The sequence below is a fragment of the Emys orbicularis genome, chromosome 17 (genome assembly GCF_028017835.1).
Source record: "Emys orbicularis isolate rEmyOrb1 chromosome 17, rEmyOrb1.hap1, whole genome shotgun sequence".
NCBI lineage: Eukaryota > Metazoa > Chordata > Testudines > Emydidae > Emys > Emys orbicularis.
The window spans coordinates 6,928,321-6,954,028 of record NC_088699.1 but is presented as its reverse complement, the minus strand read 5'-3'; the positions used below and the strand labels follow the sequence as shown (position 1 = coordinate 6,954,028).

General features: G+C 38.9%; 1 protein-coding gene across 1 annotated transcript in view; it reads left to right on the top strand.

The window, feature by feature from the left end:
- BCAS3 (BCAS3 microtubule associated cell migration factor) overlaps positions 1-25,708 on the top strand; it is a 498,029-nt gene that overhangs the window by 143,755 nt on the left and 328,566 nt on the right. The window contains exons 14-15 of the mRNA XM_065418107.1: positions 5,503-5,636; positions 20,748-21,012. Coding sequence (XP_065274179.1) covers positions 5,503-5,636; positions 20,748-21,012 — 399 coding nt within the window. The remainder of the gene's footprint in view (positions 1-5,502; positions 5,637-20,747; positions 21,013-25,708) is intronic.

The following is a 25,708-nucleotide window of genomic DNA, read 5'->3' as shown; positions in this document are numbered from 1 at the left end:
TTGTATCACCTAATAATATGCATTTGCTCCATATGGTGATACACAGCAGAATTCTACGTTAGACAAGCAAACTGCCAAATCAGATTGCTTTAAAATGGAAACATGGAGGCTAACTCCTTTCTTCCCACAAATGCTGTATTATCTTTCTCATCTTTACTCTTTCAGCAAGTACATAAAAAAAATTAAAAGACAAGCAAAGGAGAAAAACAGTGTAGGAAAAAAAATTAATTACACCATATGGATCTGATTATAATTCCAGATATCCAAGCACATTTCACTGTGTAATTTATTCAAATACTACACATAACATTAAAAGAATGCACAGATAACACCCTGAGAGCACACCCTACATTCCTTTACAGTGGTTTTTAAAATGAGTTTCTGATGAATTCCTATACAGGCAGATAGGGATTAGAGATTAGGATTAGACCTTTGTGAGACAACTAGCCCAAATGAGAATTTTGGATCAGCATAAACTTTAATTGTTTTGTTATGAATGGAATTTATGTTGATAACATACAAAAGCAGTTCTTTGCCTCTAAGTCAAAGGTTAGTGGTTATAAATCATCATTTTATACACAGTTGAGGACACACATTGGCTTCCTCAATTCTCTTGCTTTAATGCAAGGATGACAGTCTGTCCTGGGCTAGTTATATTCATTTCCATTGTATTGAGAAAATGTAAGTGGATGTACGAGCTCCTGACAAGGTTGCTGACTAGGCCGTTGGCTATTTTTGTGAGCCATCTTAAGCCTGTAACAGGTAGTGATGCCAAGAGTGGACCCTGTGGCTATTTACCCCAGATAGAAGGCCTTGCAACTCCTAATTTCTATTCTGAGTGATCATATGGCATGAGGTTGCAACAGTGATCTTTCCAGACAATGGTCATCCTGAGCAGGACTTTTTGGAGAGATCTCAGGCCAAAGCCTGTCCATCTTGACAAGGATTGGGCTGTGATGACTGTACCCAAAGTGTATGGACCACCTAACTGGCCCCCAGACTATGAAGGTGATGTTGTAAGGCAGAGTATGTAAGTGGGAGTAAGGGTCAAGACAAAACTCTCTTGGTCCACCAACAATCTCTGAAGCAAGCATCCCCCTTAGTTCCCTTGGACAGGCCGCCCACATGGGGAAGAGGTGAAGACTTTGGTCATTGGCTATGCTAGCCTGCTGGTTTGCTACTGTCTGAGAGACACTAGCTGGCTGGCAGCAAGCTCTATGACCAAGCTACTCCATTGGCTGGTTCCAATAACTGCAGTCACCATCCTGCAATGTCTGAGACAAAGATCACAAGACCATAAAGTAGAATTTCAAACCTCTTTTCTCTTAGGTATCTTATTTTTCCCCCTCTTACTTTGTCTTCTATTTTTATGTATTTATTTTACAGAACGATGTCTGTGTTGTTCTATTAGGCTGTGAATGCGTGGATTGAGTGTGTGCATGCATGTGTGTAGTTTGAAAAGTCTGCTTTGGGAATGGCACCAGTAACGATTCCCTAACCTAAATCCTAATTCTGCTATTGAATAATTCCAAGTGTTTCCTGAGTGAAGGGGTGGAGTTATCTGAAGCTGCTAGAGTGTAAGCTATTTGCAATGTTGTTGTAGCTGTGTTGGTTCCAGGATGAGAGAAAGATCAGGTAGGTGAGGCAGTATATTTTATTGAACGACTTCTATTGGTGGAAAGTTCAAGCTTTCAAACTTCAGAGCTCTTTAGATTTGGGGAAGGAAACGAGAGTTTTCTGAGCCAAATACAAGTTGGGACAGATTGTTAAGCATAAGGTGTTCACACGTTGTGGGAGACCATTTAAAGTCAAGTGGACAATTGAGGGTTAGATTGTAAAGCATAAGGGGTTTACACATGCTGTAGGAGACTACTTAAAATGAAGTGGGAAATTAAGAGTTAGCAGGCAGTGGGGTGTGTTACAAATGAGCCATAAAACCAGTGTCTCTGAGTCCATGTTTTTTAGTGTGTAACAGATGTATGAAGTTAAGTTCCCAGGGTTGCCTTTTGAATATGTTGTGCAGGTTTCCTTTGAGGATGAGTACTGGGAGGTCAGATATGGAGTGATCGCTTTGTGAAAAGTTTTGCCCATGGATGATACGGTGTTTTTGTCTTTTTTTAATTTTTCTGTGAGTTAATTTGAATCAAATACCCCCACATAGTTGTTCCTGGGGTATTTGATGCACTGGATGAGATACACCACATGTGATAGGCATCTGTAGGACCCATGAATCTTAAAAAGTGTGTTGTGGGGGGTATTGATCATCATAGCCGTGGAGATATGTCTGCAGGTTTTGTATCATAGTTGTGGCAGGGTTTGGTGCCACTTTGAGTTGGTGTGTCCTGGTTTGTGGGAAGCTTGTTTTTGATGATGAGTTTGATGATGTTGGGGGGTTGTTTGAAGGCCAGAAGAGGGGGTTCAGGAAAGATTTCTTTCAAGATGTAGTCCTCATCAAATGTGGGTTGTAACTACTTGGTGATACCCCATCTTGGTTCTAGTGTGGGGTAGTTTGTGACAACTAGGAGGAGTGCAGTTGGAGGGTTTTTTTTACTGTATTGAAGCTGGTATTTGCATGGCATTTTCCATGATGCAATCAACTTCTCTGGTGGAGTGTCCTTGTTTAGTGAAGGGAATTTTAAATGTGCTTAGGTGTGTCTCCCACGCTTTCTTTTTGGAGTAAATTCTGTGGTATCTGAGTACCTGGCTGTAGATAGCACATTTTTGGTGTGTCTGGGGTGATTGCTGGATCTGTGGAGGTAAATGTTGTGATCTGTGGGTTTCTTGTATATAGCTGTTTGTTGGGTTTCCATTATTGAAGCTAATTATGGTATCCAAGAAGTTGTTGCTAGTGTGGGAGTGTTTTAGACAGAGTTTGATGGATGTGTGGTGGTTGTTGAAGTTGTGTGGAAATCTGTAGATACATTTAAAGTGCCTTTTAAATAACTTTAAAGATATTGTATCTATTAAAAACAGTTCAAGTAAATTGATTTCCACTTTAAACTTAGGTCTGTCTAGAGGATGAAAATATCACTGAAGAATTTCTGGAAGAATGCATTCTCGAGGCGACTCATGTAGAAGTTAGCATATTGGAGAGCCATCCTAGTGCCCATGGCTGTTCCCCTGGTTTGGACAAAGTGTTTGTTGTTAAATGTAAAATTGTTATGGATGAGGATGAAATGGATGAGTTGGGAATGTGTTTGGAGTGGAATCAGGTCTCGTAATGTTCCCACTCATTTAGTTGGGGCAGCCTGCTACCAACACAGGAAACGCTATTTATATCTAGATCATAACATTTTCTCCATGGAAGATGGTATTTATTATTGGGGATAACACACTTTACTAAAAAGGAAATAGGTCTTCTGCTTTTACAGAATAGAGTTAATGTAAACTATGTATTATCCCACACTAAAGACTAGCCAACTTGCATTTGAGCAACTTTAACTATATTTCCTATCAACTTAATCTCTGCAAACCAAGGAAATTTTCAGTTAATCCAATATTAACATGCAGACCAATCTCAACTCAAATGCCTTACCTCACAAAGATAATACCCAGATACCCTCATAGATTCCTCAGCTCCACAACAAACTCTTTCATTTCCAACACTCAGAATCAGTTGAAAGTGTGTCTGTTGGATAGAATCTTCCTGAAGGTAAGATTGTGCATTTGTGTATGATTTTTGAGGGATTGGATGCATCACTGAGGGTAGTTTCCTCTCTCTGTCCCAGCCCAACAGTTACAGTGGACAGACCGAGGCAGAGACTGACAGGTATTTTGTCTGCCAAACACATCTTGGATCTCTGCAATTCTATTTATTTAAGATGCTTATACAGTCTGAATTACCATGGTATCTGAGTGCCTCACAACGCCTGTGAGGTAGGGAATTATCCCCATTTTACAGATGGAGAACCGAGGACTTGCATAACTTGAGGTCATGCCGGAAGCCTGTGGTAGAGCAGGGAGTTGATCCCAAGTCATCTAATCCCAGTTAGTTCCCTGACCACTGGGGCCATCTTTCCTCTCAATTGAGGTATGATTAAGGGTCATAAATTTTTTCTGTTCAACAGTAAATTTTTTAAAAGTGGCCTGTATCAGCGATGTGATGATGTGTATATATTAGAGGTTTTGAGCTTGTGAATATGCTTGTTTAGCTACAGAGAGAAGGGGGGCGAGAGAGAAACATAGGGCCACATTTATACAAAGAATTTTAAATTATTTTCTCGGGGCAAGTCAATAATATTTCGTCACAGGTAATGCACTTGTCCTTTTGAACAGTAATTGTGCTAAATTTGGAGGCTAAAATTTAAACACTGAAATAGTAAGAGATTTCAATTCTGCTTTAAGTGGAAAAACTCAACCTTAACTATGGTGTTGCTGCAAACACCTTAGTAATACACCATTCATCACTTTTTCCAGTTATGCACTCACCATGAAATGTGTAAAATTCCTCTTTCTGTAGATACATTAAAGTGCCTTTTAAATAATTTTAAAGATATTCTGTCTGTTAAAAAACTGTTCAAGTAAACTGGTTTCCACTTTAAACTTCTTTAAACATCAGTCTCACTATAAGTGATAATTTATTACATCACTTTGATAAGCAAGATATTACAGATTTACTGTAGAGGAGAATGAATGTCAGGTATTTCTTATACAGTCTTCTCAAGTTCCGCCATAATGCAGCACTTTTATATAAGCAAAAAGCTCTCAGTTTTAGTATAAACAATTGTACTCTCATGACAAGCTGACCTAAAATATGTGGTTGTAAATGTCCAAAAACTGGATTATGGACTGACATGTAGAGGGAGGAAAAAATAAATAGTATTTACAACTTACTATCATTCTACTGATCTTCAGTCTAATTGAATAATTTCAGCAACGTACATTAGTGCCTGTTTTCTGCAAAAGTAACACTTAATATTTAACTTGCAAACTCAGGCTCTTATTTGCTAGCTTTTCATGCAATAAATCAGACAGTTTCTGTGATACAGCTTTATGAGAGAGAGGCTCCCTTTGAATAATTTTGGGGAGGGGCTATCTTTAGTTTATGTTTAATAGTGTTTTCACTTGCATGAAAGAAGGGAATTGTGTTGGAAACATCAATCTTCATTATATTGGCTGAGAGTAAATGTTTACATGCCCAATTGAGAACTATAGGGAGGTAAACTGCAGTTTGCCGTAACTTTGGTGCTTCATAGTGATTATGGGAGATATTAACTTTCAACATGAGTGTCTTGACTTATAGTTAATTGACTGTACAGTTTAGGTCAACAATGTTACAGTTGTCTGATTTTCTAATGAACTTCTGCTTAGAATTAAAACATTTGCATGAAATTAATCCCTTTAGAATGAAATAGTTTTTTTCATACCGTGTGTGTGTGTGTGTGTGTGTGTGTGTGTGTCCAGAAAACAAAGTGAAAGATGTGATAGATATTTTAGACCCACATCCTTAAACTTCTTTCTCTGCAGTGATTAATCCCTTGTGCTTTTCTTTTCTTTACTCAGGGATGCTACTGGTCACTACTGACACCCTAGGCCATGATTTCCATGTTTTCCAAGTACTGACACATCCTTGGTCATCATCACAAAGTGCTGTACATCATCTGTATACACTTCACAGGGGAGAGACCGAAGCCAAAGTAGGTTAAAAATATTAACTAAAGACTTATCTCCAGATAGAACATGTTATACATTTTCTGTATGTTGGCACTTGAGTTTCATGTTGGTTGCAGCAAGGAAAGAGCCTTCCTTACGTTATAGCCACAAGAAGGGATAAGAGCACAGAGTTTAACCATGACAATAAGGCATTTTTGCTCTATACAGTGAAGTGGTGTCAGATTTGCTCAGATATGCCATCACCTCCAGAGTCCAGATTGCAATGGTTGCATTTAGCCTTTCCTCATGTTGCATGTTAAACATTTGTTTAATGCCTTTGAAGCAATTGTCGGTTTGCTATGTTTTGGTGGGAAAGGCCCAAGAAATGTAAGCGAAGTTGGGGGGGGGGGGGGGGGGAAATCAGTGTTCTAGATTAACATAATGCTATGCATAAAGATAGGTGAATCTGAACGGGTTTGGATGAGACAACTTAAGAATAAAATAAACCTTAAAAAAGCTGAATGAAGTTTATTTCATTTCCTAATTTTAATTTTTTTCACAGCCACTCTTGTCATGATACTCCTGGTTAGGATCACTCTAGTAGAACATGCAGTACACTGCTCCTGAGTCCTCTACAACAGGCACTACTGCACTATTCTCAGGGGATCCCCACCTTTCTAGCCCTATGTAACTATTGAATTTTTTTTTTAAAAATTAAATCGGTTTAAAAAACTCCACCACAAATAGGAAATAAATGTCACACCTGCTAATACAATCACTCACAGCATGGACTTGCAGGCAATACCTTTGTGGCCCTTGCACGGAAAGCTAGGATCATAGTAGTACCACAGTTATTGTTACTTAGACAATTTTATTTCATGGGCTCCGTGCTTACTCTTGGCTTTTACTTCTCTTCCCTTCTCTCCTGGCAGAAGCTGGAAGCATTTAATGGTACCATAGCTATAGATGCATGTTACAATCAGGAGGTTTTGCTCATCCAAAGGTTTTGGTGCCATTAGCTGAATTAGGAATCTTAACTTAGGTACTTGACATGTTCAGTTTATCCATACTAGCTGTCCCCAGAAGATTTAAAAAACCCTGGAGAATGGAATTCCAAACAATGTAGTGTTAAGAGTGTGCATCATCTATATACTGGCTGAGACTCTTTTTACTACTGTGCTGGAAAATTGTAATTGCTGAGATAGGTAACTGCTTACAATGGGAATATATAGCCAATGGGAAAAGTGAGAAGAAAGGATGGAGTGGTCTTAATTTTTAAAGGTGACTAGAAATTTCTGTGCCTTAATTTTTAGATGCCCAAATTGAGACAATGTAAAGGGTCCTGATTTTTAGTGCTGTGCATCTTCCCTCTAAAACTTAGGTTTCTTTAAGGTATCACAGGTTGGGCACCCAAAAATCAGGACACTGAAAATCACTAGTTATTTTGGAAAATGTAGCGCACCATATATACCTCTCGAGGTCCCTTCCAAGCCCTATATTTTTATGATTCCATACCCTTCTTATATTTAGTTCATCTTTACAAAGCATACTTTTTATATTATAACTAAACATTTTTAAAAAGTAAAAATGGAATTGACTCTAAGCAAGACAATGAAAACTTTTTATAAGGAGTGTTTCATAGAAGAAATTTTTTAGAAAATAAAATTAGAAGAACCCAACTGAGTGTCTTTTAGATGTATAAACAACAACAAAAAGCGTATACCTTACATTTACATGTACATCCTATAATGTATTTAGCTCTTTATGTGTATTTTTGTACTGAATTCATCAAAGAACGGTAAAGATGTTATATTCAGCCTGCAAAACAAGTGTGTGAATCCAATTATTGTGAATAGAGATGTTCTGTGGTCTCTGAATTAGCATGATATTGTCAGCTGACAACAATTTTATTGTTAAATTGCAGTGTAGTGAAACAAATATCACACATTTTTAGCAGTAAATCATGTGTGGTACATCCTTATGAGTACTTTATTAGCATATGTGCTAAGGTGCTGTATTTAAAATGTTTCAGAACCAATGGAATATTTGAAAATTCTCCTTGTTTGTAACATAATTTTAATTCAGAGCATGGGAGTGTTTCTCTTGGAGTGGGTGTAAAGTAGCCAAAGTCTAACCAATGAGGCGGTGTATTGGTGGGTTTTACAGTTCCCTAGATATTAAAACAGTCCAGCAACAATATCACACTGGCGCCTGTGATTGCTAAGACAGTCCTATCATTTGAAACATGTACATGATTTGAATGTATATGTTCTAACTCTGGCTTTGTGAGTAACATAGTATTTTCAGTTTTATGGTGAGAAAAGCATTGTGTGTTACTGTGCTCTAGGCTTTTGTTTGGTTAACTGCACATATGAATTGCATTTAACCTACAAGAATTTTTGAGGCTGTTTGATTTGTAACCTGTAATTCAAATGCAGATATTTTAAGACACACATTAGAAGCTACCACACTTACTTGAATATGATAGTATTTATACACTTATAGAATAGGCTCTTCTTTTTTTCTTTTCTTCCGGAATTAAAACTAGCTGTGAATCAGGGCCAGTGGTCTTAAAGGCCACCTTCTGTAGTGTAGCTATAAAAAGTTCTAATTTGTGTTGATATACACCAGTGATTATCAGAGTGTCAAAATTAGTTTAGTTTTTACCCATTGTAATTTGGTTCAACTTCATCATATGCCTCTTTACGTAGTGTTTTTTATTTTTCTGCTTTTGTACCCCTATTCATAGCAGTATCATTTGTTTGTCTTTCCATGATGCTGGTCAAGGTATTTACCCCGTCCCCAAGAAAACATCCTTGTATTACTATAGTGAGCAAGATGAACAGATTTCTCTAAATCCAGTGCTGCTTTGTTGATCGGTTAGGGCATGTTCTTGCAAACGCTTGCTAGTGGGCATAATGTTTACAACCTGGATGATATGATTTACTAAGGGTGGACAAATAGACTCATACACTGATATAGGTAATATGCATAAAGGCTCATCTTAATATTCTAGAGAGATTTGAATCAGAATGTCACTCAGTTTAGAATATTCACTCTGGGATGACATCTTTCCCAGGACGTCAGAACTCCTACTCTTTAACTTGAGGAGGGGCAGCCCATTACACCCCCTCCTATCTCTTAAGGGAGCTGCCAAGGAGGCCCATTGATCCTATCCCTCATCTATAGAAAGGGTCCAGGCTACATGCTCTATTTTTATTGAGGAAAAAGAAGCAAACATTAAGATTTAATAGTTGCACTTCCCGAGCAGTTTGCCACAATCCCCAGATGTGTTGAGGATTATCTAAACAATACATATACCCCATTTCCTTTGTGTATCTACCAATCCCTGTGCCTGGAGGAAGTAAGTTGGGGCTTCAGTATACTTCCCCAAAGTACCCGGAACCCTAGTTGTATCAAGTTTCGTCTCTAAGAGCAGACCTCTGTCTGTCCTGATCCCCTAGAGTACATCTACACTGCAAAACAAACAAACAAACATGGCAGCATGTCTCCGAGCTCAGGACAGCTGACGGGCTCATGAGGCTTGTGCTGCAGGGCTAAAAATAGTAGTGTAGACGTTCCTGAGCCTGGGTGCTGAGGCCACCCCCCTTTGCTGGGCTTCAGAGGCTGGGCTCCAGCCCAAGCAGAAACGTCTACACTGCTATTTTTAGTCCCGTGGCATGAGCCCCACAAGCCTGAGTTAGTTGACCTGGGCTCTACTGCGGGGTATTATTTGCAGTGTAGACGTACCCTTACGGTCAGATTCAAAGCCCATTAAAATCACGTAAGTGTCTTTCTAATAAGGCAACATCAGCTGTGCCTTAGCTTTGTATCTTAGTACGTTTAAAAAATATTAGGATATCCCATTTATTGTGCTAAATTTTCCAGAAAGGCAGTTCCGCTTTTGAACTGTGAACAAATATGAGAAATTTCAGCCCAGAAGGCAATTTTCACCCCAGGAATATATAACAGGCCTAAAAATAAGGTCTTACAAGGTTTGCTCCTTTTTTCATTCAGAGTGAGATGGAGCCCTTGGAATAAAATTGCCACCCCAGCCAAACCTGTCGTAGCAATAACAACGATACTATAATCAAAATGTTGAAAATGAGAAATCATTCATTTGATTTTTATAAAAGGAACCTGAAGTTTCAGTTCAGTACAGATTGTTGTGGCTGCCTCTAGTTTGGATGGATTCTTAAGAGAAGTGAGCAACAATGACAAATATTTTCCCAGTAGAGTTTTTTGCCCGTTTTTATTTGGCATAGTCTCATTTGAAATTGTCTTCCTTTACCAGGAATCTGATGCATTGCTGTGCACTACTGTAGCTGGCCCTTCTTCCCACACTTTGTTTATTCAGGTTAATCAGTTTTAGTTTCTAATGTGGTAGAGCTATTTATTTCATTTGTATATATATTTATTTAACAATATTTTTAAAAGCTTTTTATTTTTCTTAACAAGGCAAAAAAGAAGCTCAACCCATTTTTCCAAAAAGGAGGGGTAACCATCTTCAAACAATTAGTGTAACATAAACATTACACTTAACATTGGAAAAGAATCTGCTTTAGCCAGCTGATGAAGGGCTTTCTTCCCCCTGTGTCCGTGTGTGCATGTTTGTATTCTCATTAAGGATTCCCATGTGGAGTTGTTAATCTTTTAGAAGTATAGTTTGGAGAAAAAGTTGCTTTAATTTTTTTCATTGGAAGTTATTGTGAAATTTGGGAGAGGTACATTCAAATGTAATCTTTAAAAAAAAAAAAAAAGTTTTCAGTTAAGTCAAAATCCAGAATTATCTATGTCTGACTGGAAGATGCCCTTTCTTAGTAATTTAGTTCCACAGTTCATTTGAGGTACATAGGCCTCTGGTCTTGCAAAGATTTATGAATGTACCTATCTTGAGACTACTCATGGGAATAAAATTACATACAAGCATGAGTTTTTGCAGGATCAAAGCCTTTTGTTTCCTCTCTTGTGTTGGGATCACAGATATTTTTTATGTGTTTTTTTTTAAACTCTCTATCATGTATTTTTTCAGTGTATGAGAATTAAAATGAGATTTAGGCACAATAATTTGAAACATAAATGTGATTAAATATTATGATTAGGTGACCCAGTCTGAATGAACTTGAATCAGGTTCAAAAAGTTGGATTGATATTCTTTTCATTTTCCCCACCGCCTCTGCACTTCCTGGTTTTGACCAGAACCAGCAGAGGCAATATCAAAATCCTGTATTTTAAAAAAAAGACAACAACAGAAAAACCCAATCCCCCAACAAATAAAAATCAACAACAAACAACCCCAATGTCTGTTGCTGTGTTAATTGCAGAGATTAGGTTGGCCAAAAAAAAAAAGTATTCTTCCAAGCTCAGCCCACAGAAGGTCCTCCCACACGAGATGCCACTCACAGCAGATTGTGGGATGTTCAAAATATAATCATGTATGCTCTCTGAGCTCCTTGGGCTTAGCTACCCTTCAGTGCGGTCCAAATACACCGATGGGCTCTGTTAGTCTCTCCTCCTTGCCTTCCCTGCGGCAAGGCTATGTGCCCTGCTAGGCTTTTTGAGCTTGGCTCCGTCTTGCAGGGGGAGACTCAAATGTCCTGCTCGGCTCTGCTAGGCTTCTTGGGTTTGGCTCCTTCTTGATATGGAGGGGTGCAGGTGGAAAGTAGTGGTATTTCCCAAATTCACCCAGTCTTGTTGCCAAAATCAGCTGTCACAGTAAATTGTTCAGATCTTCATAATGTGATCCTCCCTCTCCTTTCTCACGTGCTTTCAACAGTTAACATGGTAACAATGTTGATATCTCAAGTATTATCATTGGCCATTCAAGTTACACCCAACAAGATTAATGGGGAATGTAGGAAGAAGGATGGTCTAGGAGAGGGCATTGGACTGGGGGATTTAAGAGACTTCAGTCCAGTTTCTGGCTCCCTGAGGCCTTGTCTGTACAAGGAGTTGGTGAACAGCAAGCCGGGGTATAAATCAGCAATGCTGCACAGTGCTGCTCACTAAGGCCTGGTCTACACTGAGGGGGGGAATTGATCTAAGATATGCAACTTCAGCTACAAGAATAGCGTAGCTGAAGTCAACATATCTTAGATTGACTTAGAATCACTTACTTCGCGTCCTCGCAGCGCGGGATTGACGGCCGCCGCTCCCCCGTCGACTCTGCTTCCGCCTCTCGCCGTGGTGGAGTTCCGGAGTCGACGGCAGAGCGATCGGGGATCGATTTATTGCGTCTACACTAGACACGATAAATCGATCCCCGATAGATCGATCACTACCCGCCGATCCGTACCCTTAAAATATCTGCATTTGAATTACAGGTTACAAATCAAACAGCCTCAAAAATTCTTGTAGGTTAAATGCAATTCATATGTGCAGTTAACCAAACAAAAGACTAGAGCACAGTAACACACAATGCTTTTCTCACCATAAAACTGAAAATACCCTAACTGTCTGTGTGGACCCTGCTGCTGAGCGCTCAACATCCCCGAGTATGTGTTGATCTACTGCTGTTCTGAGCACACTGTAGTGCTGTAAATTTCACCCCAGCTTGCTGTGCACTAACTCCATCATATAGACATGCCTATTATATTACTGTATCCTGTGCCTTAAATTCTCATCTGTGAAATGGGGGTAATACTTCTGTACATCCCTGGGGAGTTGTGAAGATAGAATCCATTTAAGATTTGTGTGGTGCTCAGATACTGTGAAAACAACGAGGAGTCCTTGTGGCACCTTAGAGACTAACAAATTTATTTAGGCATAAGCTTTTGTGGGCAGGAACCCACTTCATCAGCCCACGAAAGCTTATGCCCAAATAAATTTGTTAGTCTCTAAAGTGCCACAAGGACTCCTCGTTGTTTTTGCTGATACAGACTAACACGGCTACCACTCTGAAATCAGACACTGTGGTGATCCAGGCTATATATGTACCTAGATAGCTTGGTCTCCCCATTCAGAACTATTGTTTCCGGTTCTGCAAACACAGATAGAGGTTACTGCATCAGTTACCCTCAGCTGAAATTTCTGAGGCTGTCTCAACAACTGAAAGAGTTAGAGACTTACTTAAAAAAAAAAAAATTATATCTTAGATTCTGGAAAACAAGAAGGCAGCAGGAATGAGGTGCCTGTATGCTGTGTCACTGCAGACCATCTCAATGTGAACCCTTGTTGTTTATACCCTTGTAGGATATAGTCAGTATTGAAAGTCTCAGGAAATCTGTGCTCTCCGGAGTCCATTTGATTTCTGGATCAAAGAAGCTTGGATACATTTTGGTTAAAGATGTGAATTTTTAGATGCTAATCCTAGTCATACCTCCAGCTGTTCTCGTTTACCCAATATGAATCAGTATTTACATAATACAATAGAACTTTTTACCCACATGCATTTTGGATTGTAGGAAACCAAGATGCAGTATGTTCTAAGATGAGCAGTTTTATTTGCTTGCAGATGAAAGTTAGGTTGTCTACACTTTCTCTTTGATCTTAAAGTGTAAACAGAAAAAAGGGCCTGAAAACAGCGTTATCTCAACCTAGAACAAATAAGTGTGGTGATAGCACTGGTGGGCTGGTGGCCAGGGTCCTGTGTAATCTTTCAGGCTGGCGGACTTTTGCTTGTTCTGACTCACAAACTGCTGTTATAACTGACCTCAGTCAGTGTAGGTAAATAGACAGAATGATAAAAACATACCACCTTGTGCTGCCAAGAGACATATTTGCCCTTTTACAGAGAATGCAAAAATGTCTTTTAAACATGATTTCAGAAAGTATGCTTAAGGTTAAGTCTCAGTGTATCCAGACAGCCAATCATTTAAATATTTTACAGGCAGCTACCCCACATTTAATATAAATCTCTTTTTTTTCCTGATATAGTTATAGTAGTGTAGTCACAAATATTGAATCAGTCTGTTGAAGACAATATTTCTGGGAAATAATCTTGCCTGGGAACAGTCTTGAAATAGTAAAAAATGATTTAAAGTCGTTAATCATTCACTGATGAAACTTGCCAGTAGATAAAAATGCTGCCAGTTGAATGGAAGGATCTGTGCTCCACTTCTTAACTAGACTGTGAAGACAGAGCTCTAAACAGTGACCTTTGTGAATGTAGTTATATTTTGTTATTACTGCACTAAGTACTCAGTCTGAAGAGACATATCGGGTAGTTCGCCGTGGGCTTGAATTTTCCATCTTAACTCGCAGAGTTGAAATCAATGGCATTCCTTGCAGAGTAAGGTACCATTCAGGGTGAGGGTGGCAGAACGGGGCCCTGTGCATCTAATAAAAATATTTTGTGGTGTCTATGGTTTTATTTTTCTTTCATCTTCACCTGTTACTGTACAAAGTCTTCCTTTAACTTTCTGGGAAAAAATACAGACCAGCATTTGCTAATTTTATATTGGCCCTTACTTCATCATTGCTGTGTCAATGCCTTCTTCCCGGATAAAACAATAAAACCATTTGGTCATGTAATTCAAATAATGGTGAACATTACTGTCTGACATTACGTATAGCATTTACCCCAATGTCTCTGAAACTAAGAACATCTGGAGAAGCCAGTCGCTGAGGGAGTGAATTGCAGACATGACAGGTTAAATTCCTAATGAGATAGTGCTGATCATGCTTTTCTGTTGTTTCACTTCACTATTCAGGTAGGAGACAATTCAATAAAGCTTGGAGAACTTTTCTTACCATTGCCAGCATTAGTACAAGTAAAAGGCCCGAGACAGCACCAAGAAGATCCGAAGGTGTTCTGATAGCTTGTTTCTTGTAATTGGCATGAAAATATAATGTATGCAGTGTTATTGTAGCTGTGTTGGTCCCAGATGTTAGAGAGACAAGGTGGGTGAGGTAATATCTTTTATTGGACCAACTTCTGTCGGTGAGAGAGAGAAGCTTTCGTGCTTACACAGAGCTCTTCTTCAGGATAAAAGATACTACCTCGCCCACCTTGTCCACCCCTGTGAAAATACAATATCAAACTGTGGACTGTAAGGTTAGTGTACTGAGTCTTGTGTTACACTGAATATAGGTGCTACTGATTTTTAAATAAAAAAGTTGATTTTAATATAGCTGTAAGTACTGTACGCACAGTTAGTACAGTATTAACTATTAAAAGCCCTGGAGTATCTAGCCTGGACGTGAGCTGTCAGTAATTTCCAAGAGTAGTGGTAAACAAGGTCAGCATCTGTCCATGTGATCATTTGTGTAATCAGCCTTACCTCCTAACTGTCCTTTTTTTATCAACTGTTTTGAAAATAATCAGTTTTCCAGGTGCTTCAATAGACTTCCTTTTGTTTTGTTTCACGTTAGGCTTGTGACATTTTATATATTTAGTCTAATTAAGATTGGATTTAAATTTCAGAGGAACAATGGTAAGGGGGTAAACCAGGAATGGTGACAAGAAAGTTACTCTAGTTCCTTGTTGCTGGACAAAAAGGAAAACCAAGCATTATGTTTGTGTATGCCAGTTATGATGCCCCAGAATCAAATAATTCTTTCTGGATTTTCAGAGACTCTGTTCATGTAACATTACCCTCTGATCACTGCATTCTTGGAGGATTAGCTCTATAGGGCCACTGGCAAATCATATAATGTGATCAAATTCCAGATACTACAATATTCATACTGCCCCATAGTGTTTCTGAACCCGGAAGCAAGGTTTCTGCTTCAGATTTCAGGAGGTTGTGCAGTCACAGTACACAAAACAGACAAATAGATGGGGGGGGGGGAAGTAAAAAAGTGGTGTACAAGGGAGGGAATTGAAGAGAGACAGGAGAAGGGAATAAGAATGGAGAGAAATGAAGGAAGGCGAGACAAAAATAGTTGGAAAGATGAAAAATGTTACAAGAAGAAGAAGTAGCAAGGACAGGGGAAATAGTGTAACCAGAAAGGATGAGTGAAGCTAGAAAGGAGAGGATTCACTGTATAATACATGGTCATTCAAAGCTTTCTTTCATTATGTATCAGTTTAGAAACCACTTCACAGACTGTTGTATGCCCTTTCCTTTGCAAACACTGGATTATTTCCTCCCAGGAGCTGTTACAATTTACCAGCATATTTGAAAGCATTGTTTAATTGACTCGGTTGGGAAATATCTGCAGACACTTGAGTATAAACCAAGAGGAGATCTAGCTGTTCCATAAAGTGACTGATTGCTAAATGAATAGATGCTACTACAAATATTTAACTAGAGCAGAAATAATTAGGTCAGAGCCAACTTCAGTACCTCAAGGTTTGATTTAGAATTACTTGGACCAAGAAATGGGAAGGATTCCATGGTCATAAAGTCTATTCTGTATTCTTCATAAACTTAAAGACCGAGGAGTGTGAGCAGTAGTAGTTGGATAGTGTACTTCATCATTACATCAGTACTGTTATACTAGTAAGAAGAGGCAATGGCAGTTAAGCCAGACAGTAATGTAATCCTTCCAAGAGATTACAGCCAGCAGCAGCACCTGCATGACACTTTACAGCACCTTTTGGGTTGAGAAAATAATGGTTTGGCTCTGAGAAGGTTCTGATGCTTCAACTGCTACCAGATGTGGGGCAGTGGCTGGGCCTCAAATAAGTATTCCAAGAGAAATACTGAAACATTCTGACCAGGGAATTCTGTTTTTGAATCAGCAGCGTTCCAAAGGATGCGTGCAAGCTAGATATTCCATAAAACAAGTGCAAGGGTTCCCGGGAACATGCCCTGCATCAAGAATCAAAGAGAACAGGGGAGTACTTTATTGACACTGGAGAACTGGATACCCATATTTCATCAAGTGTTCTGCAGCTAATTCTGTGTTTAAACAGGAGATCAAATGAGCATTTATCCATCTAGCTATATATATGCAGTCACCCTTTCAGCCATGACTTGCCCATTTTTGTAAAAGGACGGCTCAGTGCACAAGAAACTCACTCCTCAGTACTGCAGGCAGGGAACATGCTTTGTTCAGACACATAACAGAGTGTGGGGGAACACCCACAAACTAAACAAGTACTAAGGGAGGGGTGGAGCATGGTGCCAACCCATAATAATCTGAGAAACCCTGTTTAACCCCTTGATGATCACTTCACTACACCTATAGTGGCTACATTCCTTTGCCTTAAATAAAAGGCTTATATGTTATTGACCAGGGAGAAGGGTCCTTGTGCCCCCCACCCACACCCAGTGATTTCTGTGGAAGTCGGGGATGTGTTAGGCATGCTACTGAGTCCAAAGTGATTGAGAGACCTAAGCCAACTAGACTGGGAAGAAATGGCATTAGAACCAGAGGAAAGCCCTGGCATCCTCGCGAAGAGCATTTAATATTGTAGTTTATACGCTTTTAAAAAACCTTGGCTTTAAAGCTACCTGAACTAGCCCAAAACCAAGGTATATACTGTGTGTGTGTGTGTGTGTGTGTGTGTGTGTGTGTGTGAAAGAAATACATAGAATTTAAAAATATAGGTGTGAATGTTGAATCTGATGCTGACCTTGAGTTACGGAGTAAACCCCGTGAGTGGTCTGCTGTACTTTTTACTTTATTAACATAAAGCTGTAAACATTATAGAGAATGGTTGATCTTCAGTATCCAAACATTACATCATAATTAACAGAAAATGTAGAAATATATTATAAATACATGGAATAATAGTACATTAACCTAAAGAACAGCAATAAATTGCAACGCATAGCATAAACTCCCAAACCACTAATGGGGCACAGTGCAGTTTGTTTATTCTATGAGCAGTCAAGAACTCTGTGTAATGTACAGTAACAGTACAGTGGATAACAGCAGGCTCGACATGATAATTTAAAGTTCTTTCACAGATACACACAACTGATTTTGGAAGCAATTGGGAATGGGATTACACTTGGTCCTAACAGCGTCCTGACGTTACCCTGCTCCTTTCCTTTCATCCATTGCTTATTGAAAAGAAGCCAAGGGTTCATTTAAATTGCGCACAAAGATTTGTGATCTTGCTATGTGAAAATAAGATATTTAATTAATGCCCACAAATGAAACTGCAAACGTACCATGATTTAAACTCTTCCAATCTTCCAATCTGCTGCTGCTTGCCTTATATAAGGGAAAGACAGACAATGCAGCTCTTGAAGTTGTAGGAGATGTGTCATATGCAGAAAACACCAATCTGGTATCCAAAATATTTGCTTTTGTCCTTGGAGAGTAGGCTCTCTGCATATATTTTCTTTGACTCTTTGATAATTAATTTCTATCTCATTTGTGAGTAGCACTTCTTTGTTTATGGGTCTCCTTCATAGTAAAGCAACTGCAGCTCTTTGCTAGCTGGTTTCTAAGTTTCCATCCTTTTCCACCATCACTCATCCCAGCTGGTCACCGCTGTGTCATTGTTTGGGATGGAAGGTAGAGGTCATTTGCATTTTATTTTAAATGGAGCATTTAGCCTGGTGCTACTGCAACCTCTTTTTCTCAAGAGCAGGCACATTTACATGAGACTTTATAATTACTTCCTAATTTGTTTCCTGCATGTTGTCATGAGCTAGGATTTTGGCATTATTTGGATTGGTTTTTCCCCAGAATATAAAATGAGGAATGCATGCTGAAAGCTAATTTAAGATGAAATTGTACATTTTTTTCTTGCTCAGTACAGTGATGTAAAGAGATTATGGTGAAATAAGTTAAAATAGACATCGGGGGGGGGGGAGGGACTGAAGAGACACTTGCAAGGGGGAAAGTGTGTTTCTCAGGTGAGACTCAAAACAGTATCCGTTTATTCTAGTTGGCAGGAGCTGCAGAGTAGAAGACTCTTCCACCAAGAGCATGAGACTAGAGCGAGGCAGGGGAGACAGGTGCTGGATGTGTGGAGGCAGTGAACATGAGAGTAGAGAGGAAGTTAATAGAGACTTTTAGAAACAATGAGGGGAGTTTTGATCTGAATCTGAAAAGGAGTGGCAAGTGCATTGAAGGTGTTAAAGGTGGGATGATCTGTTCAGATGTCTGGCATGCATAAGAGGGCAGGTATCGTGCATATTGAAGACAGGAAAATTAGGTTTGGGGAGGCCATAGAAGGAGTGATTTGAAATATAGCCTTCTTCTGTAATTGAGAATGCTATTTTGTATACAGTTCTTGTGTGTGATTCTAACATCTGAAAACTGCCTTCTTTTCTCATCCCGTGATTATGGGGTTTCTCTTCTTTTGGCTCTTGTTCTTTTGTATTGGGCCTCTAATCTGTTTTGAGCAGTCTGTAAAGATGAAACTCTTTTTAGACAAACTAGGAGCTTTAAGTGCTCGTGGAATGACTATATACCAGTAATACTAGATTCACTGAAAGTGCTAAACCTGTCAGATTTCTAGGACCCTATTTAACTAGATCATTAGCAGATCATTTGGCTATGTCACCATAATTGAAAAGAGCAGGTGTGTAGTGGTATTTTTTGGTTTATCTATGTAAAGTTGATGAAACATTTTGTATAGTGACAGTCTGTCAGCCAAATATCTTGTCACACGTCACAATACTTAAATCCCTTTTTTATCTCAAAGGTTTCAGGGCTCAATTGCAAACTTACACTTTGAATACTTGCTGCTTTTGTCTGGAATATTTGGATTGCATTTCTGGAATATTTGTCAAGATTTTATCAGTTTTTACTCCAATTTGAGTATCTAGTGTATTGTAAAACTGGCTTCTCTGAAAGCTTGAAGAATTTTATTTAGCTTATGCTGTTTAATAGTAAAATGAAAACTAACCCTTCACCTATATGTTTGTGTGCCATGTTAAATCCCATTCATGTACATACTTCTTTTTATCCGGCTTTTACTTTTTAAAACATTTTTACGAAAATTGTTTTAGGACTTTTCTATGGTAAATTAAACTAAATTTCTTGTTTTCATGAGCTGTCTGGCAATATGGTGTTGGACCACAAACTGTGTTCCCTTTTATGAAGCATTCCCATAAAGGAGCAAGAATTTGCTTTCTATCAAGGTGTTATGTAAAGCCTACTTAGAAGAGAATTAAATTCTGTTGAGTTTTATTTCTTAGATCTATATAAAAGGTAACTACATCAGAGAGTATTTTTAACTAATATATGTTTTTCTTGTGTCAGATCTAGAGATGATATTTAAGGAGAAGCTAAAACAAAGACCCATGCTTCTCAAATAGTTCACATTGTGAGAGTACTCCTATGGATAAAAGATATTTGAGCTAATCTGGTTCAGGGGGTCTTCCTTTTTTGTTAATGTCATAGGTTTTTAACAGCTGATTCATAAAAGCTCTTTTCCCATGGTAGAGTGAAGCAATTTTAACTACAATTGAAATAATTTTTCAGTGATCCTACAAATGGAGGTAGCGTTCTAGGTCAAAAATGGCCCCAGATTTTTGGGGGCCTCAGTTGTGAAACCTGGAGCCTGATTTTCATAGGTGCTTAGCACCTACTGCTTCCATTGACTTCAACTGAAGTTGTGGGTGCTAGTGCATCTGAAACTCGGGCCCAGTGTTTCTCAAATTGAGCATTACAAAAATAAACAAAAAATCTAGCAACAGCTTTTCAAATTTTTGAGCATAGTGTTTAGGTGACTAGTCAAAGCTCATGCATTTAGAGTCAGAGCCAAGAAGTCAACTCCTGACACTCCTAGTCTTTTCTTCGAACCGCTAAACCACATCAAACTATTTGGCATGAATATACAATTTTGTTGATGATAATTTACTTCTTATTTGTCATGTTTCCTGAGAATTAAAATGAGCAAGCAAATAATGGGTGCCTTGCCTGCTGTCAAATGTGCAGTTGCAATGCCTTCCTGAATGTTTTCTTTTAGGGGACCAAATTCAGTTAAAAAATTACATCAGGCTCCCGTGGCTTTGGGTGGGATTTTGCACTGCAATTTGTTTTGTTGAGTTGGACCCTTAGAATAAACGTTTCAGGACACTTTTGAGAAATACTCAAAATACTCCTGAGGTCTCTTCCAACCCTAATCTTCTTCAAGGTGATTCAAGGTGTGGGATTGTGTTAAACGGTATTAAAGCAAAGATCGTTGGTTTGCTGTTCACTAGAAATATAAAATCAAACTATTGACTTAAAAAAGCCAAAGTTTAAGTTAAATGTTTTCTGTTCAGACTTGTGTCTTCAATTATAACATGATACCCAACTTGTTTCAGAAAGGTTGTGAAATGACACCTACATATCTATGTAACTTTGCATTTTTCCAGGTACAAGATATCTCCTTCAGCCATGACTGTCGTTGGGTGGTGGTCAGCACTCTTCGTGGCACTTCCCACGTCTTCCCCATCAATCCTTATGGTGGTCAGCCCTGTGTCCGCACTCACATGTCGCCCCGGGTGGTAAACCGCATGAGCCGTTTCCAGAAGAGTGCAGGGTTGGAGGAGATTGAGCAGGAGCTGACATCTAAACAAGGAGGCCGCTGTAGCCCTGTCCCAGGCTTGTCGAGCAGCCCATCTGGCTCACCTCTTCATGGTAAATCTCATTTTTCTTCTTTGTCGTCTGGCACACCTATTCTGTCGAGTCACTACGTTGCTTTTGTAGTATCCCATGTTCGGTAGTCGGCAGTATCTGAAAAAAGAAAATATTGATTTCACTGTGGATTCCAGTAACATTGGATTCAAATAATCTGTATTTCCCCATACAGATGATGTTATTAAAAATGCCACTGTGCCTTGTATTAAACTGCTGCAAATGCAGTACCTGAAATCTATATTAAAGTATAAATTTACAGGGTACCTAGATAGTAAGGGGATAGGTCCCCTATAAATACTCAAGACAGAGTTTATTACTTAGAACCTACTTAAATAAACTATGGGGAAATCCACATTTTAATAGTCTCCATTGTAAATTAAAAGGTTTAGGGGCTTTAACGTTTCAGATTTTGTTTCACAGCTATCACAAAGTCACTAATCTGGTCTACATTTCAATGCAGTTATCTAAAAATCTCATTGCTCATCAGCCTGGATGGTCATGGAGCACATCTGGACATCCAGAAGATAAATACGTATTGTTTGTGGGGAAAACATGAAAGCCAGGTGCAATGAACTTGACAGGACAGTGTTGTTGTGGTTTTTTTTCCCCCTTAGTTTTTTTTTTCTTTTAACAGTGTGGTTGATACATTTACAAAAAAGAAAATCCTTCAAGAATTGCCTTTCCACATCCACTCTGATGATGTGTTGCTCTTAGAGGCCATGAACCGGGAACGATATAGAAACCATATAGAAAGCAGAGTCCACCCCCAGGGAAATCAAAACTTTTGGGGTGTAATTATAATAGTATCCACAGTCCTAGTCACCCTCAGTTTCTTCCTTTCTGCCCTAGGCAGTGAGTTTTGGAACCATCTGTTCATTTTTGCCCTTCTCTTTGATGGTGTAATTTGTTGGCGTGCTGATTGTTGTTTGGATTTAGAATGATTGCTGTTTATTCCTGCTGGTCCCTTGTAAATAGTGAGGGTCACAGGTAATTTTCATTTAACCAGCCCAATATCAATCTAATTTTAAAAACAAGGGCCTGTTTGGGGCTCCCTGTAGCTCCCCTCCCCTAATAGGAATAAGTCCCCTCTGCTGATGTGTAAGAGGAAACCTAGGTCTCTCTTATGGTGTCAGCAATAGCAAGAGGTTAGAAAGGCTAGGGGATCCCTTCAGCCAGTCTGAGGGTGTTCAAAGGGCCGGACAGATCATGAACACTAGTGGAAGGGTACAGTATAGGCACTTGTGAAATCCTCACCCTTCCTGCCTTCATGGTTTCCCTCTGTGCCATCAGGATAGTCTTTGTGGGATTCTTGACACACAGAGACCTTTTCAGTGCCTGTTGTTTTTAGGGGAATGAGCACTCCTTCACAGGCTAAAAGTTGAGTTTTTTCCCTTTTGGGGCTTCTCCAATGTGGCAGGATTTATGGATTAAAAACCTTGCCCCTATGAATAGCATTTCCTTTATTGCTATTACAGGATCACCTATCATGATCCTGACGTCCTGGGATAGTCAAGAGGTGGCCAGAAATATCTGTGCCTTCTTATTCCTCCTAGATATATTTATACATACACAGTTATAGCCTATTCCTCTCATTACCACACAGCAGTTCAGTGTGACATGCTTGAAGCAGACACCAGATTGCTGTAAATAATTATTGTAACACATCCAGTCATTTTTAACAATTGACATCGTATAGAGAACAGGAAGGAACTCTCAACTTCTGTACCTTTCATCCATCCGAGTCTGTTTTTTGTCAAGAGAAATTACAGTAAGTTACGTCTTTACCGGTTTGAAGTTTTAAATAGATTTAGCATTTGATATTCAAAAAGAAACTGAGAGGTTTCATTTGGCTTTGATTAGTATGCCCAGAGACTTCTGTAATGGGCAGATTTTCTGAACTGGAGAAAAAGCTAACACATTCACACCACAGCGTGGTGGTATTTCCAAAGAAACAGAGGCCAGGTGTTTCAAAAGTGACTTGTGAGTTTCGGTGCTTCTATTTGTGAGTGTTTGTTTCAAGACATCTTTAATAGGGCCTGATTTTCAGGGTTTATGTGTTTGAAAATCAGGCCCTTTTCAGGCGTCTTCAGTTGGGTGCTCAAAATTGAGGCACTCAGAAAACACTACTTGCTTCTGAAGATCTTGGCCAAGATGTTTAAGTAAATATATCCATCAGTCTCTTAACAGTTCTTAGAAGCCTCAAATTATGGAGTCACTGAAATTATACACAAACCCTCATATACCTGATTTGAAAATGTTCTGTGAAAATTATAAACAGTTGTATTGAATAATTACTTAAAAAAAATAAAAGGAGTCTCTTAACTTAGATGAGTGCTGAGTTGGTGAGATGTTTTCCAGAAATGTGGAAGAGAAGCCTTTTTCATAACAACAGTCTGGGTGTCACTGCAGTCAAAGTTATGGCAAGTTGGCAAAAGATTAGCAACTTGTATTGCCACATGGCGGTCCCAGTGCAGCCTTTTATTCCTGAAGCTTAGGTAGGGATGGGGAATGTTGGGAAACAGGGATTGAAAGAAGGAGGGTGAATGAGGAATTGGGGCTAGTATATCATTAGCCCCTTTTCGTAGTTTGAGGAAAGAGGTATGACAATCTGGAGAGAACTGGCCCTGTGAACACTGGTTCTCCACTTGTGAGGTAACTCCGTTCCCGTCATGTGTCAGTATAATAATGCCTGCATCTGTAATTTTCACTCCATGCATCTGAAGAAGTGGGTTTTTTACCCACGAAAGCTTATGCCCAAGTAAATCTGGTGCAGGGGAGACAGGTGCTGGATGTGTGGAGGCAGTGAACATGAGAGTAGAGAGGAAGTTAATAGAGACTTTTAGAAACAATGAGGGGAGTTTTGATCTGAATCTGAAAAGGAGTGGCAAGTGCATTGAAGGTGTTAAAGGTGGGATGATCTGTTCAGATGTCTGGCATGCATAAGAGGGCAGAGTGCCACCGGACTCCTTGTTGTTAATCTGGAGAGAGACTCTCTTGACTAAGTGTGTACTTTATTTTGGGGTCTGTCTAAGGAAGGAACCAGGGATACTGTTTGATGCTGAAAGGTTGGTTTGCTGTACTGAATTGGAATAGTGTGTGTCACTGGCGAGATGTGGGTAGGCATGTGGAAAGAACACTGCAGCCTTTTACAAGAAAGCAAAAGCCTTTAAAAATTCTTATGCTCCTCTTGCTTCTCCACTTGCCACCCTCCATGCCACCAGCTGCTTATGTCCACCTAATGCAATTAGCATGGGAGTATATAGTAACTGTGTAGTGTTAGGATGCGGTGTTTTTCTTTTTTTAAAAAGTGAGATGGCTTGGCCACTGCTTAAATTTCTGAGCCTTACCTTGTTCTGCATCAAAATTAGATACAACATTTCAGACCAGAAACAAATGTACATAAGTTTTTTTTTAAATCAAGTCCTAGATAAAATCAGTTTAGTTCCAAATAGGGTGACCAGATGTCCCAATTTTATAGGGACAGTCCCTATTTTTGGAGCTTTTTCTTACATAGGCACCTATTACCTCCCACCCCCTGTCCCGATTTTTCACACTTGCTATCTGGTCACCCTAGTTCTAAATTATAGGATTTGGGAAACCATTGTGTTATTTTAGATGTTTTTGTTGTGCCTATTTACAGTTTGAAAAGTACTTAGGTGTGGAACTGAAAGGATACAGATGGTTGATCTGGATTATGTGCCTTTTAAAGACTTTTATCATATACTTGAAAAACATAATTAACTGAAGTTCACAATGGACTTTCATTGCAAGGATTTGGTGCACATGTGTAGCAGATGGATTAACAGAAAACTGTGATGACTATTTTAATCCACAAACTAAGAAGGATTTAGGATCGTAACAGCTCCTTGGTATAATATACTGTTAAATAGACAGATATTATGCACTGTTTTCATTTGAAGGAGTTAGTGTTGTCTCGTGGAGCGTGTGAGGTCTAGTGGTTAGAGCAGAAGAGTGGCCTTTGGGTTCTATACCTTGCTCTACCGCTAATTTGCTGTGTGACCCTGAGGAAGTTACTTAGCTGTATGTAAATTTCCCCCCATCTGTAAAATGAGAATAATAATCTGTTTTAAGGGTGTAGGGTTTAATTAATGTTTGTAAATTGCTTTGAGATCCTCTGCTGAAAGATGCTATTTAAGTTCAAAATATCATATATAATTTAATTCTGTGCTTCTGCAAAAGATGCAGTATGGGAAGTAAGTATGCAATTCAGAGTTAGTTAAAAACCACAGTAAATTATAAATTAGAACTCTCTTCTTCTTTTATATTAGTTATATACTGGGTGAAGAACTTGTATATGTTGAGCATTTCTCATAGCTGCTTATGTACAGATGTCACAGTAAGTGTTGTTTTACTTATTGTTGATGAAATGAAAGATGGACAAACAGATTTTAATACAGTATCCTTGTCAGTAGGCTTTTCTTGATTGTGCAATCGTGACATCATGATTTTAATGAAGGATCACATGCAATTTAGAAATATTTGAATAAGCTTTAAGATGTAGAAACTTGCATAGCACTTCAGTAAATTTGTAGACCATTGCTGTTAATCCTTCTGTTAATACTTCTTTCATATTAAAATGGTATTGATATAATCCTACCCCGGAAGAATGGATTTTAGTGACCAAAAAGCCTGCATATTACCTTTTGATTGGACTAACAAAAGAATTATATTCCAT